The 20,229-nt window shown below is 37.2% G+C and overlaps 1 protein-coding gene and 1 long non-coding RNA gene across 4 annotated transcripts in view; one reads left to right on the top strand and one right to left on the bottom strand.

The window, feature by feature from the left end:
* Positions 1-1,738: 1,738 nt before the first annotated feature.
* LOC122886484 overlaps positions 1,739-20,229 on the top strand; it is a 77,134-nt gene continuing 58,643 nt past the window's right edge. For all 3 annotated transcript variants that reach the window (XR_006380365.1, XR_006380366.1, XR_006380363.1), the window contains exons 1-3: positions 1,739-1,887; positions 2,021-2,062; positions 2,151-2,329. This is a non-coding gene — a long non-coding RNA (uncharacterized LOC122886484). The remainder of the gene's footprint in view (positions 1,888-2,020; positions 2,063-2,150; positions 2,330-20,229) is intronic.
* LOC122886359 (nuclear factor 7, brain-like) lies at positions 7,620-10,157 on the bottom strand. The gene is made up of 2 exons (XM_044218418.1): positions 10,114-10,157; positions 7,620-9,884 (listed from the first exon to the last, which is right to left on the bottom strand). Exon 2 carries the CDS (start codon positions 9,865-9,867, stop codon positions 8,479-8,481), a length of 1,389 nt encoding a protein of 462 aa, XP_044074353.1. The 5' UTR covers positions 9,868-9,884; positions 10,114-10,157; the 3' UTR covers positions 7,620-8,478.

The raw sequence follows: 20,229 nt of genomic DNA, 5'->3' as shown, positions 1-20,229 counted from the left end.
AAGCTATTCTAAAAATCCCTGCACACCTGCACAGGTGTTTTCATTTATCCCCGATGATCAGCAGTCCTGAGAGAACACCTGTGTGGAGCCATTTCACCTGTAATAATGAATTCCTTTTGAATTTGTTGTAGTTTGAGGTTTTGTCATTTCCTGTTTTACTTTGTAGTGTGTTCCTCTCCTTGTGTGTCTTGTGGGTTTACTTCCTGTCTTTGTTTGCTTTCCCTCCAGTTTTGATTGTTGGCCCTTCCTTGATTGTTTGCACCTGTGTCTCATTGTCTCACCTCCCTTAGGGTATTTAGTCCAGGTATTTTCTTTGTTCAGTGTCGGATCAACGAGTCCCACAGAGAGGCAATCAGATGTCGGGTAGAAACAAAACTTTCAACATTGCCTGGGCTCAGGGAGGCCATCCCTGAGTGGCTCACGGACTACCTGCATACCCAGACACATCCCAGCCTACAACCCTGCCTGCTACTCAGCCGGTTTTCCAGCCAGACTGCCTGCTAGCTCTTTATCAGTCAGACTTGGTTACCTGAGCCTGAAATCTTCCTGTCCCGAACCAGTCCCAGTTCCGAACCCATACCTAGGCACCAGCCTGGCTCTCGGTAGTCCTCACAGTTATCAGACTGCATCACTCCCTGCTGGATCACAGCAGCCGTCACTTCCTGCTAGATCGAAGCAGCCATCACTCCCTGCTGGATCGCAGCAGCTCCTGTCCTAGGACTCTCTGCTGGATCGCAGCAGCTCCCGGTCCCAGGACTCTGCTGATCACTTTCCCAGCTGGATCGCAGCAGCACCAATCCCTCGTCGCCGCTGGATCGCAGCAGCACCAATCCCTCGCTGCCACTGGATCGCAGCCGCCTCCTGCCCCGCGTGGACCACAGCACACCGCTGAACAGTCTGCTGGGTCACAGCATGCCGCTGAACCGTCTGCTGGACCGTCTGCTGGGTCGCGGCACACCGCTGAACCCTCTGCTGCGTTGCAGCAGCAGTACCCTCTTTCTCTGCCGGAGTGGCAGGCTCCGGGTTCCCGGACATCAATGGTTCTACCAGCTCCTCTACCAGTCTCCCCACCGCCGGCTTCCTGTCCTGCTGAAAGACTAAAGAAAAGGAGGATTTTGAGGTGTTATAGGATCAAACTTCTTAGATTTTGTAAAAACTCGCGCTGCTTTGTTTTTGTGCTGTACGCCAGATAAAAGTGCATTATAGTGATCGATTCTGGATGTTATAGAAGCATGTACAAGGTTTCCTCCACATGAATTAGAATATATTTATAAAGCACTTGTAGGAAAACAGTCTGAATTTCTTGGATCTGTTGTAAAACATCATCTAAATGTTTGACTTCACTCAGGAAGTTAGATCGACTCATTTTTTTGGCAGATTTTACATTTTTAGTCCAACATTGATTCTTGCTGCACCTGCAGTGGTTAGATCTGAGTGCAGTGTAGATTTTGATGTCATACTGGTGTTTTTTTATTTTATTAAATGCTGGTTTCATGCCTTTAACCCATTCTCCATGTTACCCCTCTTTGCAGTCTTGTAATTTTTATATGTTTGTTTAACTGTTGGATTTTGGACTGTTGGACTGTAGGAGCCAATGGGAGTGAAGCAGGGGTGGTTAGCAGGAGCCAATGGGAGTGAAGAAGGCATGGTGAGCAGGAGCCAATGGGAGTGAAGTAGGTGTGGGAATGAAAAAAGGGTCAAAGTTTGTTGCTCTTTCTGAAGATTCCTTGCTACTCAATCATCTGTGAAGGCAGTCTGAAATTAGCGGGTGAAACTCCTTACACAGGGTAAATATAAACCATATGGGGTGCCCATGCTGTTTGTTGCTCTTCTTGAAGGCAGACTGTGTGAAGACAGACTGAGGAATGTCTCTTTTAAGGCTTTATGGTATGCTGAATGCATGTCAGCCGGACAACACTTTCATACACACTTATGGGACAATGGGAAATGGCTTTAAAACTATATTTCATGCGTTTAAACCTTTAGGCAAAAACATAGGGAGTTTTTTCATTCTTTGCAGTGACTCTAAACGGAGGGCTGAACCTTCAAGCAGAGGAGTCTGGTAAGTACAGGTCTATATTGTGTATTTTTAATACAGAAATATTTCAAGACTTTTATTTCCTATCGTGATTATAAATTATGTCTTTCAGAGTCATCAACTGACACCTCTAATCAAGTCTGACCTAATCAACCACGGACGGCTGTGGAGGTCTAGTGCTCAACCAGCGGACAGAGATCCAGGATTCTCACTGGGTCGCAACCACAGGAGAACCAGTTCCAGTTCTGAGAATCCACACTTGAGATCCCGTAGGGCTTCCAGCGGCACACTGTAAGTCTATTTGCTTTTAAATTGTTTTACGGTACATTGTGAGACGATTCAATCACGCCAGATAAATGTAATAATTACCCAGCAGGGAACACATGTACCTTCCTTTTCTCTACTTTTCTCTCATTTTACATCATAAGCAAACACGGAAGGTTTTGTACGCGTGAAATTAAAGAGGTTGTGCTTTAAAATGTAATTTCTACAAAGTTGACTCTCATAAGGTATTATAGCCGCTGGTTTGAGTTATAGTGTTTCTCATAAATATTATCTTCGTGTTTTTATTTATATATTTATTAAAAAAATGTTTTAAAAACTTCGTCCTTCACCCTCCGCGGGTGGTCTCATTCTTCGAGCTCAGGTCCTCTACCAGAGGCCTGGGAGCTTGAGGGTTCTGCGCAGTATCTTTGCTGTTCCTAGTACTGCACTTTTCTGGACTGAGATGTCTGGTGTTCTTCCAGGGATCTGCTGTAGCCACTCCTCCAGTTTGGGGGTCACTGCCCCGAGTGCTCTGATGACCACTGGCACCACTGTCGCCGTCACCTTCCAAGCCTTCTCCAGCTCTTCTCTGAGCCCTTGGTATTTCTCTAGTTTCTCATGTTCCTTTTTCCTGATGTTGCCATCACTAGGTATTGACACGTCAACCACAACGGCTTTCCTCTGCTGTTTGTCCACCACCACGATGTCTGGTTGGTTTGTCATTACCATTCTGTCAGTCTGAATCTGGAAGTCCCACAGGATCTTGGCCCGGTCATTCTCTACCACCTTTGGAGGTGTTTCCCACTTTGACCTCGGGGTTTCCAGTCCATACTCCGTGCAGATGTTCCTGCACACTATGCCAGCCACTTGGTTATGGCGCTCCATGTATGCTTTCCCTGCCAGCATCTTACACCCTGCAGTTATGTGCTGGATTGTCTCAAGGGCCTCTTTGCACAGCCTACACCTTGGGTCTTGTCTGGTGTGGTAGATCTGGGTCTCTATTGCTGTGGTGCTCAGGGCCTGCTCCTGTGCAGCCATGATGAGTGCCTCTGTGCTGTCCTTCAGTTCAGCCCGCTCTAGCCATTGGTAGGATTTCTTGATATCAGCCCCTTCAGTTATGTTCCAGTGGTACATCCCATGTAGGGGTTTGTCCTCCCATGATGGTCCCTCCTCCAGCACCTCTTCCTCTGTTCCCCATTGCCTGAGACATTCACTGAGCACATCGTCTGTTGGGGCCTTATCTCTGATGTACTTGTGGATCTTGGATGTTTCATCCTGGATAGTGGCTCTCACACTCACTAGTCCACGGCCGCCTTCCTTACGGCTAGCGTACAGTCTCAGGGTGCTGGATTTGGGATGGAACCCTCCATGCATGGTGAGGAGCTTTCGTGTCTTAACGTCTGTGGTCTGTATCTCTTCCTTTGGCCACCTTATTATTCCTGCAGGGTATCTGATCACTGGCAGGGCGTAGCTGTTTATTGCCTGGGCCTTGTTCTTGCCATTGAGCTGACTCCTTAGGACTTGCCTTACTCGTTGGAGGTATTTGGCAGTTGCTGTTTTCCTTGTTACCTCTTCGAGGTTGCCATTTGCCTGTGGTATTCCAAGGTACTTGTAACCATCCTCAATGTCTGCTATTGTTCCTTCTGGGAGTGAGACCCCTTCTGTGTGGACTACCTTCCCTCTCTTTGTCATCATTCGACTACACTTCTCAAGCCCAAATGAGATCCTGGTGGTGTGGACCAGTGAGTCGCTGATCCCGCTCGCTCTTAGTGTATAGCTCATCCATGTTGAGGAGGTGACTGATGGTGGCCCCATTCCTGAGTCGGACCTATGCAGAACAGCAGTGGGGACAGAGCATCTCCTTGGTATATGCCACATTTGATGGACACTTGTTGGCCTCAAGGTGCCTCCCTCTCCCATATACTTTTCCAGTACTGTTCAGTTTCCAGCCTTTCATTGAACCTCTCTCGGCCTCTGTCAGTTGGCTCACTTCTCTCTGTGCCTCCTTGATTTTAGTTTCCGTGGTGGGTACTGTTTCTCATGGCTCCAATGGTTGCTCTTATAGCCAAGCATCTCGAGGATCGCTGCTGAAGTGTATATCAGCTCATTGGTTTTGGTGATGGTTGTGGTAGGGATCGCACTCAATGCATTCACATCTTCTACGAGACCTGTTGTCCTCACTCCCCCTTGCCGTAGCATTTGTGTATCTCGTCAATGTCAAGTTGTGATAGCAGTTGCCGGTTGTGGATGTTGGAACACTAAGCTACTAGTTGCTTCACTGTAAGCCTTGATTGTGGGTTTCGAAGTAACCATTCATCCCACTTCCTTTGCATGTAACCCCTCTGACTAGGGTTACTGGATTAGTAGCATTCTAACAGAGCCTTGTTGTCGCATCTCGCCCATCTCCATCTTGTTCCAGTAGCCCATTTTTCATCACGGTGCTCTGGATTGTGAAATTAACCTATCCCCCAGAATAACGTCACATTGGTTAAAAATTGTATTCAGAGGATAATTGATGAGACCAATAATGTGTTGCTTACTATCTGATCCCAATTTTCAACATTTCAAACAATGTCCAAAATCTTTTAAAGTCTAGCGACTTCGTCTCTAAATAAAAAAAACATCGTTATCCACAACATGAGTGACTTTGTTTTAATCACCTGATCTAAAACATTGATTAACTGATTAACGATTACACGTTCCTCTATATAAGTCAAGTTTTCTGCAATAATTACCCATTTTTTGAATCACTCAATTCCCTTCCAAAAGTCCGCAACATAGTTCATCAGCTCAATCTTTTCTCGTCTTAACCGATCAGCGCGTCGTACATCTTCTCCATTTTCTCTCCGATGCGTCTTGTCATTTTGAGGTTATGAAGAAAGGCCTCGGAAGCGCCATGGACTCTATATGCAGACACGTGGACAAGGCGTGCTTGAAGTGCCCGTTGAACGGCTCTGATAAAACAATCCATCCAAAGCCGTTTCATCAACTCATTGTAGTGCCGTTGGAAGAAATAATCTGGCATCTCAAACAGACATTCGTGTTGTAGCTGACTTGGGTGATCAATTTGACAGCCGTTACAGATTTCAGATCTGTATGCGGTCAGAGCCTTGCTCAACAGGCGAACCACCACGACCCTCACCGTGTTTAGAGAAATAGGTCAGAGAGCACCCCGTCAGGTTTGTCCCTTTTTCTTGGGAGAGGGGGGTGGTGAGGCGCTTGGAGCTGAGGATACCAAAGAAGAAGAAGAGGGCCAGTCGAGGGGGGGAGATGGTGTAGAATCCAGTCAGGGGTCCCCGGCGGTGAAGGTGGGGGTGTCATATCGAGGATAGGGCTCCCAATGTGCAGCGGTGCTGCTGCTTCTTCAGGAACCGTATCAAGCTCCTGCAGCGCTGCTGCAGGGTTCTCTTCTGGGATCAAATGTAGGGTTCTCCTCCTCCTCCACAGGGTAGGCTAACAGTGAGGTGGTGGTGGAGAAGGGATTGTCGCATTCCCACCCTCCTCGTGATGCATAGCAAAACAGCTTGGTCGTATCCTAAGAGGGGTCTCGGTCTCCGATGGTGTTGCCACAGGGGTCCCAATGGTATCCGGGCTCCCGGGTCGCAGGATACAAGGGAGAGACATGGCTGTTCTCAGAGTCAGAGACGATTCTCTGCTTTCTGGTTGTGGTAGAAGAGGAAGAGGCATGCTTTTTCTCAGAGTGTGTGAGTGTGACATTTCCGGGGTACCTGTTTTAAGTGGAATGAATTACAAGGCGGAGTCAGAGTCAGAGGAGGAGTTGGGGGTGGTGTCTTCTGTAAACAGAGTCTTTTTTATCATCAGAATGTCTCTCAATGTAGGAAGAGATCCTCCAGTTTTTCTGCTTTTCCAGTCTTCATTTTCATCCACACCTTGATGGGCAGCCGTATCCCCGCCTGCTGCGCTCCCATTGGTTCATGCAAACTCTGCCTACCCTCCCAATTCATTCACACCTCACTCTGCACCAGACAGACAACAGAGAAAGACATGTCTTTTTCTCCTGAAAGATTAGATTTTACAGATGGTAAGTTTGTAAATTATTTTTTATAATTTTGATACTATTGATTTCACTTAAATGATTGAATTATTTAATCATATTTCATTTACAGGGTTTATTTCATTTCCACACCTACTTCACTCCCATTAGCTCCTGCTCTCCATGCCTGCTTCACACTCATTGGCTCCTACTCACAATGCCTACTTCACTCCCATGCCTGCTTCATGCTCATTGGTCCACGCAAAGCGCTGACCACTTCCGGAGGGAGGGAGGATCAAGGGGTGGGGTTTAATTCATGTTTAATCAAAGGTCACTATCCATCACCCGTCGATTAAAAAGTGACAGAAAGGGTTGCATATCACTTTCTGGTGCTCATTATGCAAACACGAGTGAACTTCTCTCATTGGACCACCGTGTATAACTAAAGGTTGAGTGAAAGAAAGAACTTTCAATTTCAACAATTCCACTTTGAGAACATATTAATGGTGAGCTGGATGTGTTTAATGCAAAGTTGGGTAAAGTTGAATGTAATGTATTTGACATGATGGCCAACATTTAACAAACTCAACCAAAGCAAAGACATTTTTTATGTTGTTTAGTTATTTTTTCTAAGATGAAGAATAGTGTGGCCTGGGGTATGTGTTTGTCTTTCATTCTCTTTCTGTTGTGTGTCATGAATTTACGAATAATTTTCATTTGACATCTAAGACGTAATCCTGCCTTTTCTTATTGCTCTTATTGTCTCTCTGCGGACTAGGCCAGACCTAGGATGCAGGATTGTAGATTTAGGTTTCGTTTACATGGCGATGATCGTTTCTTTTACCAGCCGTGACGGCATGGCTGGTATTGTTTTCACCTTGTGTGTGTGTGTGTGTCATCATGGCAAAATGTGGTCCTGGAGACACCTACAGTAGATGGAACTACCACAGAGGCGGTTTTGAATTCTTTGCCAGGTGTTTATATGTCTGTCAACTATGATGGAAATTATTAACTGACCTTGTTTTCACAATGAAAATGAAACAAAAGAAAACCAAGATAATTAAACGATAATGTGAAAGACGGATGAATGAACTAATTAGGAACATTAGGAACAAACATGGAAGTGAACTGACAGGACCGAGTGTGGTGAGGTTTGCAGTGTGAGACCTCCCACTAACATATGATGTATCTGACACAGCACACTGTAAGTGACACATCTGACAGGATGTAATATATGAGAAGCACTGCGTTGAAGCCTGAGGCCGGTGAAACGTAATGCAGATATAAAGGGAGAAGTGATCAGAGAAGGAGGGAAGGTTCATGTGTGATGAAAACCAAGATTTAACAGTTTTATTTTGAGCAGTTTTAGTTTAGTTTCTACAGAAGCTTCTGACTGGTTGGAGCTCTGATAACAGAATTTACTGAGCAAACATCAAAACATGTCGTTACCATCATCAACGGGGCAGAAACACACTTTTGATACTGAAAGATGACCCTAAAAAACAATATATACACACTATTTATACCTTTACTAGTAATACAAAGTTGCAGTCCTGCTAACAGAAACATGTTGATACTGAAGCACAAATGTCAGTCAGTACTGTATAAAATGAAGGATTTTCTAAATCAAGCCTCATTATGTAGCTTTATATATCATTATACATTGTTCTCTTATAGTTGATATATGACTTACTGTGTGGAAGTCTGAAGAAATACAAATAAAACAAATACAAATCCAATTTTCATCCTTAAAAAGAGCCACAAGAACTATAAACTACAAACCATGAACCAACAAACTGTAGTTTCAATTAAAAACTCTTGTTCGACTTTAAAACGGCTCAAATCACATATAGAGTTAAAAATCAAGTATTACCTGGAAGTATGCAGAAGTTGTTTAAAATGAGAGAAAGTTGATGTGATTTAAGAGGAATTTACATGTTTAATGAAATAATTTATTACATGGTTTTGTTAAATACTCGTTTCTGATTGGTCTGAAACTAAAAGTGTTGAACTAAATAACAAGAAAAAGAAATACAACAGTAAAACCGTGAGTGAATAAAGATCAACATACGTTTGGAATAATGAGGCAGCAGGAGGACAGGTGCAGCTTCACACGTTCAATTCAGAGACTTTTCCCTTTAAGAAATAAACATCATCATAAATATAATCATCCTCTTTATCTCTAACTGCTCTGTTCCACTGTCACACAGACCTTCACTGCTGATATCTGCAGTTCATCCCCAGTCATAATGTATGGAAACATCCTCTCAGTGAAAGTGTGTGTGACGGTGTGTATGTGTCTGTTAGTATCAGGATCAGAGAACGACAGCGTTCCTCTGTTCCAGTCCAGATTCACTCTGATCCTCTGGAGCTTCTTCTGCACTCGGAGAGCAGTGGGTGGATCTGGTAGTGAGCGTGCTGAGTATTTACCGCTATATAACCCTATTCTCCAGAATCCAGACTGTATGTCTCCCTTCCTCTGGGCAGACTCTGCTAACACACCCAGTCTCCAGACTGTACTGTCTCCAACCTCGACCTCCCAGCTGTGAGTCCCTGAGTTGAAGCCCTCAGAGCCCAGGACAGAGGTGAAATAATCAAACCTCTCTGGATTGTCAGGAAGCTGCTGTCTCTCTCCTTCTCTCACACTGGTCAGATCTTCAGACAGGATGAGTCTTGGATGAGCAGTGTTTGGGTCCAGGATCACAGGAGTGTAGGAAACCATGTCCTTCATCTTGTTCCAGATGTTGAAGGTCAGGTTGCCCAGGTGTTTGGCCTGGTCTATCAGAGCTCCTGAGGGCAGCTGTGGATCCTCCAGCAGGGGGCGCTGCTGGACTCTTTCCACTGCAGCCTTGTAGTTGAGCAGGAATGAGACGTCTTCAGCTCTCAGCTGCTCCTCTGTGGCTCTGACTGTGTCTGAAAGAGCTGCTATCTCTCTGCTCAGAGCCTCCACCTTCTCCTTCAGCATCTGACTCTTCTGCTCCTCTTCCTCCCTCAGTGCAGCCATCCTGGCCTCCTCTTCCTCTTCTAGAAACTGGTGAAGCTTCTTAAACTGCTCCTTAATCTGCCTCTCTGTGTGTCGGGCCTGGACCTTCAGGTGTTCTGCTGTTTGACCAAACTTCACTTTAACTTGTTCAGAAACCTGTAACTTCTTCTTTAAGGGCTCCAGAGTTTCCTGAAGTTTCTTCTTGTGTTGTCGTGCAGCTTCATCGATGGGTCTGAATCTGTGGTCGCTGTGTTTTTCTGAATCTCTGCAGACGACACACACTGGCTGCTGATGGTCCAGACAGAAGAGTTTGAGTTTCTCAGAGTGCAGACTGCAGAGAGCCTCTGAAGCTCTCTGACCTCTGTCCTGTAAGAAGGCCTCACACAGGTTCTTTAACACCCGGTTTAAAGGTGGTTCTTCCTTTGAAGACCTTCTCTTACAAACTGGACACTCGTGTGCTGGTTTCTCTCTCCACCAGCTCTGCAGACAGTCTTTACAGAAGCTGTGGCTACATGACAGAAGAACAGGATCTCTAAAGACGTCATGACAGACCGGGCAGCAGAGTTCCTCCTCTGATCTGGAAGCCATTTTGTCTCTGAGTGAAGCTGAAACACAGCAGACAGCACGTTACAACAGGAAGTCAGTTGTGTTCCCCTCCCTGCTGTAGAAAGTTGCCTCAGTTACTTTCACTTTGAGTCTCTGAGTGTTTTTCAGTCAGCAGCAGGTTGCAGTTGAAGTATTTCTCTACTTCAGTGCTTCAGTTCTTCAGTACTCCCCCCTGTAACTGTCCTCCCTCAGCTGAAGTCACAGCTTTGTAATGAAGGTAAATCTTACCGTCTGTCTGTCTCTGCGTCTCTTCTCACTGAGAACTGAACAGGAACTGACTGTTTCCTGGTTTGTCTCAGGTGAGTCAGGTGAGGGGTGGAGCTCTGTCAGACCTCCTCTGCTAAATGCTGTCGCTTCACCTTTAACACTGGACTGTGGACTGATGGTGTGCAGCAGGCTGCAGCAACAGCTGGTCATGTTCAAAGTAGTTTGAACTCGGTGGAGGAGTTAAAATATAACTTAGTGAAAACCTGGGAATATTCTGGGAAAGGGGTAACGTGGAGTATTGTTGGAGAGGGGTAGTTTGTACTGTAATAGGTACCAGGGAATGGTGTAGACAGTGGGTAAGAAGATTTCTTCTGTCTTCATGTGAACATTCCCATCAGCCTCAGCTGCACTCTGTGTGTACTGCTAACTAGCTGATGTTAGCATGCTAACACACTATGCTAAGATGGTGAACATGGTAAACATTATACCTGCTAAACATCAGCATGTTAGCGTTGTCACTGTTAACATACTGTTATGTCAGATCTGACATGCAGCCTGCTTGTTGTGCAGACGACAGTCCTATAGGGGGCAGCAGCACACTGTCAGACTCTGCTGAGCTGCAGTTTCAGGTCATATTTCAGAGAGAGGGAGAAGAGCCCTTAATCTCAATCCCATCACTTATTTTACTCTTTTATTGTCATACTATTATCTCAGCTATTGTCATAGCCACAAAGCTAACAAAGCTGTTCTAAAAATCCCTGCACACCTGCACAGGTGTTTTCATTTATCCCCGATGATCAGCAGTCCTGAGAGAACACCTGTGTGGAACCATTTCACCTGTAATAATGAATCCCTTTTGAATTATGTTGCTTTATGATTTAATACATTTTATTAAAGATTCCAAACCTTCTTTTTGTCTTTTTAAACTGAAACTTCGTCCGGCCAGTACTTCCTTATTCCTTCTACATTCATGCAGTTATTATTATTATTATTATTATTATTAGTATTATTGATTTAGTTCAAGGCAATACATTTCCTTCAGTTACATAAAGACAAGACAGAAATCTGTATTCGGTAACAAGGAGGAAAAACTGAAGCCGGTTGGTCGGTTGGATCTTTAGGAAGCAGTCGGCTGGTCAAAGCTCCACTCACACTTTCACAGTCACAGAAGTACTCAGAACTTTTACTGCAGTAAAAGTAGTAAAACCACAGTGCAGAAATACTCTGTTACAAGGAAAAGTCCTGCATTCAAAATCTTACTGATGTGAAGGTACTAAAGTATTAGATCAAAATGTACCAAAAGTAAAAGTACTCATTATGCAGAATAATATATATTACTGGATTATAATTATTGATGCATTCATGTGTTCATCACGTTCATGTTGCAGCTGGTGAAGGGGGAGCTCATTTTAACTTATAATAATGCATCATCATTTATTTGTTGATTATATTTTCTATTAATAATCAGAATCTGCTAAAAGTTAGTTTTGCGAACTAAAGTTATCAAATAAATGTAGTGCAGTAAAAAGTACAATATTTCCCTCTGAGATGTGGTGCAGTAGAAATATAAAGTAGTATAACATGGAAACACTTAAGTACAGTTTTGACGTACTTGTACTTTAAGACAGTGTAGTCCCTCATTCGTTCAGGAGTGTTCCATCGTAGATGTATGTAAGATGATACTTGTACTTTACTTAAGTACTTAGTTACTTTCAAATCTAAATGAAAAACTCTGCTGTTCTCTGGTTCCTTTGATTGATTCATTTCTCTGAGGCACTTTTATTTCCTTGATTGAATTTGCAGCATTTAATCTTATTACTGTAGTGTAAGTGTACGTCTGGTCTTTTCTTTTAGCTAATAATTTTAATCAAATTTTATTCTACTTCATTTTATGTTCCTTTCATTGTGTTTTAAATGTAGTTTTAATGCGTTTTTTCACCTGATGTACAACATCTGTCAAACACAGAGGCAATTCAAAGTGCTTTACACGTAAAGCTGCCTCCACAAAAAAAGAAAGAAATAATAATATGATTTAGTTCCTTTCTTAAATAGACCCAAAATTTTATTTGAGTGATTTCACTATTTAATTACACATTAAATAAAATAAATACCAATAACAACCTCGACTGTTAACTGAACTTATATATAATGTACAGTGCATCCGGAAAGTATTCACAGCGCTTCACTTTTTCCACATTTTGTTAAGTTACAGCCTTATTTCTATTATTACTACTATTGTTAAATTCTAAATTAAATGCACATGGTGCAGATGCATTTCTTGCAGGTTAAAGCTGCTGAAACTTTCTCTCTTTGCTCCGTCTTTCTTATTGACCATTAATATTTTACACACACACACACTTAGTGGACAGGTCCTGTGCTGTTCTGCTTCTCCATCGATCAGGAGGAAAAGGCTCCTGTTCCACTATAAATACACACCGTGCTGCTATCAGTGCCCTTGTGCAGTTCTCCTCTATCTTTACCTCGTCGTCCTCCTCTTTATTTCTGTCCCTCTCTGCTTTCTGTGGTGCAGCTATTTCTGTCTCAATCTATAAACTCTGGTGTTTGGTTACTGGACAGACCAACAGGGGACACACATACACACATTCTTCTGAATCCAGTTTTAACAGACGAGGCCGTGACATGCAGCTGCTGTTATACCTGCTGAGGTTGACTTTGGCATTTAAAGTCTGTCTGTCTTGAAACAACAGTCAGATGCCCGCATGAAAAATCAGTTTTTCTTGCTGTAATAATTCCTCATGTTCATACTGGACATTAACAGATCCATTCATAATTCCTCGTTAGGTATAAAAATGTATTTGTTAGTTTATCTGAAGTTAATATGAGCAGACAACAAAACCTGTTTGAATGTACATAAAATACAGGATGGCACAATGAAATACAGTGGTGTGAAAAAGTGTTTGCCCCCTTCCTGATTTATTTTTTTGCATGTTTGTCATACTTAAATGTTTCAGATCATCAAACAAATTTAAATATTAGTCAAAGATAACACAAGTAAACACAAAATGCAGTTTTTAAATGAAGGTTGTTATTATTACGGGAAAACAAAATCCAAACCTACATGGCCCTGTGTGAAAAAGTGATTGCCCCCTAAACCTAATAACTGGTTGCTCCACCCTTAGCAGCAACAACTGCAAAGCATTTGCGATAACTTGCAATGAGTCTTTTACAGCACTGTGGAGGAATGTTGGCCCACTCATCTTTGCAGAATTGTTGTAATTCAGCCACATTGGAGGATTTTCAAGCATGAACTGCCTTTTTAAGGTCATGCCACAGCATCTCAATAGGATTCAGGTCAGGACTTTGACTAGGCCACTCCAAAGTCTTCATTTTGTTCTTCTTCAGCCATTCAGAGGTGGACTTGCTGGTGTGTTGCATATATTCAATTCAATTTTATTTATATAGTGCCAAAGTTATCTCATTGCGCTTTTCCTATAGAGCAGGTCTAGACAGTACTTTTTATAATATTATATATGTATGTATATGTTACGGACAGAGCAGGCCGGTGACACCAAGATGAGACAGGAGTTTAGTTTATTGAGCACGATATGATAGGCAAAGTGGAAATGTTACTGATACTGTCCTTTTGGCTTGCCGAACTGGAGAACTGGGGCTGCAGAGCCCCACACAGGAGACTGAAGATCGGGGGCTGTGGAGACACACTCAGGAGACTGGAGTTCGTGGGATTTAGCAAAAGCGAGGTAGGAGTCCGTAACGTAGTCTTGGAATGATATTGGGATCTGTCCTTTACTAAACGAGACCGGAAACTGACTGAGGAGAGGGATGGTGTTTTATAGGGGAGTGGAGTGCTGATTAAGTGCAGGTGTGTGATAGGTGACAGGTGTCTTGGATTAGTGCTCAGATGAGGGAGTGCAATGTGTATGTGGTTACTGGCTGGTGAGGACATGACAGGCTGTGACAGTATATATGTAAGCATGTCTATGTATGTATGTATATATGTATGCATGTCTATTTATGTATGTATATACATTTGTGTATATATGCATGTATGTATGTGTATATATTTGTGTTTACATGCATGTATGTATGTATATATATTTGTGTATATATGCATGTATGTATACATGTAAAATGTATCTGTACATATGCAGGTATATATGTGTATGTATATATATATATATATATATATGTATGTATGTTTAAATATGTATGCCTGTATATATATGTATTTATGTGTGTATATATGCTTGTATGTATGTATGTATAAATATGTATATATGTGTGTGTTTAAGTATAAATGTATGTATGTGTGTATATGTCTAAATGTATGTGTATATGTATGCATGTATGTGTATACATATGTGTATATGTATGCATGTATGTGTATATATGCATGTATGTATGTGTATCTATGTATGTGTATATGTATGTGTATTCATGTATATACATATGCATGTATATATGTATATATGTATGCGTGTATGTATATATATGTATGCATGTAAATATGTGTATATGTATTAATGTATTTGTATGTATATGTGTTTGTATATATGTGTGTATATGTATAAATGTATAATGTATGTATGTATATGTGTATATATGCTTGTATGCATGTATATATGTATATATATTCATGTATGTATGTATGTATATATGTATGCATGTATATATGTATGTGCATATGTAGTCATGTATGTATGTATGTGTGTGTATGCATGTCTATATATGTAGGTTTATGTATAAATGTGTGTGTGTATATATGTATGCATGTATGTATGTATGTTTGTATTTTTGTGTATGTAAATATATGTATGTATGTTTAAATATGTATGTCTGTATGTATATATGGTTATATGCTTGTATGTATGTATGTGTAAATATGTATATATGTGTATATATTCTTGTATGTATGTATGCGTAAATATGTATATATGTATAACTGTGTGTATAAATGTATATGTATGTATTTATGTATATGCATATGTATGCATGTATGTATGTACGTATATATATGCATATATATGCATGTATGTATGTGTATGTATGTATGCATGTGTATGTATGTATATAAGTGTATGTGTATATATGCATATATATGTTTGTATGTGTGTATATGTGTATGTATAAGTGTATGTGTATATATGTATGTGTGTATGTATGTATGTATATTTATGTATGTTTTTATATATGTTTATGTAAAATATATATTAATGTGTATGTATGCATGTATATATGTATGTATGTGTATATGTTTATATGTGTATATATGTATGTACGTATATATGCATGTATATATGTATGTATATATGATGTATATATGCTTGTTTGAATGTATTTCTATATGTATATTTATATATATGCATGTATGTATTTATATATGTGTATATATGCATGTATGTATAAGTGTATGTATGTATGCATGTATATATGTGTATATGTATTAATGTACTAATGTATTAACGTGTGTATGTATATATGTATGCATGTATGTATGTATATATGTGTATGTAAATATATGTATGAATGTTCAAATATGTATGTTTGTATATATGTATGTATGCATGTATTTATGCATATATGTATGTATATAAGTGTACGTGTACATATGCATGTATGTATGTGTGTATGTATGTATGATGTATGTATATTTAAGTATGTATGTTTGTATATATGTGTATGTAAATATATGTATGTGTAAATATGTATGTCTGTATATATGTATATATTTGTTTATATGCATGTATGTATGTATGTGTAAATGTGTATATATGCTTGTATGTATGTGTGTATGTGTATATAATATGTCTGTAAGAATGTATGCATGTATTTATGCATGTCTGTATATATGTGTATGTAAATGTATGTATGTTTAAACATGTATGTCTGTATGTATATATTTGTGTATATGCTTGTAAGTATGTATGTATGTATGTGTAAATTTGTATATATGTATATATGCTTTTTTATATGTATATATGTGTAAATATGTATGTATGTGTATGTATGTATGTGTATGTTTGTGTACATGTATAAATGTGTGTGTATATATGTGTCAATATGTATTCATGTATGTATGTATGTGTGTGTTTATGCATGTATGTTTGTATAAATGTGTATGAATAGATATTTATGTGTGTGTAAATATGTATGTATGTGTATGTTAATGTATATATATGTATGCATGCATGTATATATTTATGTATGTATGTATGTGTATATATACTTGTATGTATGTATGTGGTTGTATATATGTGTATGTAAATATATGTAGGTATGTTTAAAGATGTATGTCTGCATGTATATACTGTATGTATATATTTGTATATATGCTTGTATGTATGTAGTTGTAAATATGTATATATGTGTATATATGCTCGTAAATATGTATGTATGTATTTGAAAATTTGTATATATGTATATATGCTTGTATGTATGTATATATGTTTAAATATGTATGTATGTATGTATGTATGTATATGTTTGTGTACATGTGTAAATGTGTGTGTATATATGTATTTATATATGTATGTGAATATGTATTCATGTATTTATGTATGTGTGTGTTTATGTATGTATGTATGTATGTTTGTATATATGTGTATGTATATATTTATGTGTGTGTATATATGTATGTATTTATATATGTATGTGAATATGTATGCATGCATGTATAAAGTTATGTATGTATGTATGTGTATATATATATATATTACATACACATCTATACAAACACATACATACATACAAGTATATATACTTGTATGTATGTATGTGTTTGTATAGATGTGTATGTAAATATATGTATGTATGTTTAAATATGTATGTCTGTTTGTATATGTGTATATATGCTTGTATGTATGTGTAAATATGTATATATGTGTATATATGTATACACTACATACTACATATATATGCAGACATACATGTTTAAACATATATACATATATTTACATACATATATACAAACATACGTACACAAATATACATACATGCATACATACATACATAGATACATACATACATACACACATGCATATATACACACACTTATAGAAATACACACATACATTCATACATACATACATAAATATATACATACATGCATACATAGAGACATATACATAAACACACATATACATACATATTTACACACACATAAATACATATACATACACATATATACAAACAAACATACAGTACATACATGCATAAACACATACGTACATGAATACATATTCACATACATATATAAATACATACATATATACACACACATTTATACATGTACACAAACATATACATACATACATACATACATATTTAAACATATATACATACATACATACATAAATATTTACACAGATAAATGTATATTCATACAAATATGTACAAACATACATACATACATGCATAAATACAAACATACATACATACATAAATACATATTCACATACATTATTAAATACATACATATATACACACATTTATACATGTACACAAACATATACGTCCATACATACATACATACATACATACAAGCATAAATACATATATACACATTTACACATACATACATACAAGCAAATATACAAATATATACATACAGTATATACATGCAGACATACATGTTTAAACATACATACATATATTGACATACACATATATACAAACATACATACATACATACAAGTATATATACACATACATACCTACATAAATATATACATACATGCATACATACATATACATAAACACACATATACATACATATATACACACATTTATACATGGACACAAACATATACATACATACATATGTACACATACATATATATTTACACACAACTATATGTACATATGCATACATACATAAATATATACATACATGAATACATATACATACATGCATACATACATATACATAAACACATATACATACATATTTACATACACATAATTATATACATACATATAAACAACTATACATGCATAAACACACACATACTCACATACATGAATACATATACACATACATATGTAAATACATATATATACACACACACATTTATACATGTACACAAACATATACATACATACATACATACATACATACATACATATATACACATACAAACATTTTTACACATACATACTGTACATGCAAGCACATATACACATATACAAACAGAGATTCATATATAAATATATATACATATATTTAAACACATACATACATACATGCATATATACACATATGTAAATACATAGATGCATATATATAAATATACATATAGATATACATTGATACATGCATATATACATCAAATATACATACATATATACATGCATACACATATACATGTATACAAATATTCACATACATATATATTTACAAGCATATATATATACATATATACACATTTACACATACATACATACAAGCATATATACAAATATATACATACATTATATACATGCAGACACACATGTGTAAACATGCATACATATATTTACATACACATATATACAAACATACATACATACATACATACAAGTAAATATACACATACATACATACATACATAAATATATACATACATGCATACATACGTATACATACATGCATACATACATATACGTAAACACACATATACATACATATTTACACACACATAAATATTTATATATACACATATATACAAACATACATGCATAAACACAAACATACATACATGAATTCATATTGACATACATATATACACACATTTATACATGGACACAAACATATACATACATACACATACATACATATTTACACATACAACTATACATACACACATACATACATAAATATATACATACATGCATACATACATATACATACATGCATACATACATATATAAAGACACATATACATACATATTTACACACGTAAATATCTATACATACACATATATAAAAACATACATACATAACTATACATACATCATACATACATACATGCACATACACACGTACACTTATATACATACATATTTGCATACATGCATATATACAAACATACATTTTTAAACATTCATACATATATTTACATACACATATATACAAACATACATACAAGTATATATACACATACATACATACATACATATATATGTATACATACATATTAATACATTAGTACATTAATATACACATATATACATGCATAGATACATACACTTATACAAACATGCATATATACACATACACTTATATACATACATACATGCATATATACACGTACATGTATACATATATACACAAATATTCATATTTACACATACATACAAACATATATGCACATATACAAACAGACATACATATTCAAACATACATACATATATTTACATATACATATATACAAGCATATATACACATATATAACTACATACATACATATATATAAATATACATATAGAAATACATTCATACATGCATATATACATATTATATACATACATATATACATATATATATATATATATACATGCATATATATATACACATACATATATATACATATATACATATACACATACGTACATATATATGCATACATACAAATTTATATATATATATTTACATACAAATATATAAAAACATACATACATAAATATACATACATACATACATGCATATATACACATACATTTATACAAGCATATATACATATATACAAATAGACATACATATTTAAACATACATACATGTATTTACATACACATATATACAAACATACATACATACATACATACAACTATATATACACATACATACATACATAAATATATACATACATGCATACATACATATACATACATGCATATTTAAATATAAACATACATTTATACATACATACATACAACATATATACATATACGCGTATATACCTATTTAAACATACATACATATATTTACATACACATATATAAACATACATACATACATACTATATATACATATACATACATACATATATATATATATACATATATATATATATATACATACATGCATACATACATATATATAAACACACATATATATACATATTTACACACATATAAATATATATACATACATTTATACAAACATATATATGCATAAACACA

This window comes from Siniperca chuatsi, linkage group LG2, assembly GCF_020085105.1.
Source record: "Siniperca chuatsi isolate FFG_IHB_CAS linkage group LG2, ASM2008510v1, whole genome shotgun sequence".
Taxonomy (NCBI): Eukaryota; Metazoa; Chordata; class Actinopteri; order Centrarchiformes; family Sinipercidae; genus Siniperca; species Siniperca chuatsi.
Note: the sequence above shows the minus strand (reverse complement) of the source record. Positions and strands in the feature narration are given on the sequence as shown.

Coding starts and splice junctions, on each gene's coding strand:
- LOC122886359 (XM_044218418.1), bottom strand. CDS start 9,867: ATGGCTTCCAGATCAGAGGAGGAACTCTGCTGCCCGGTCTGTCATGAC.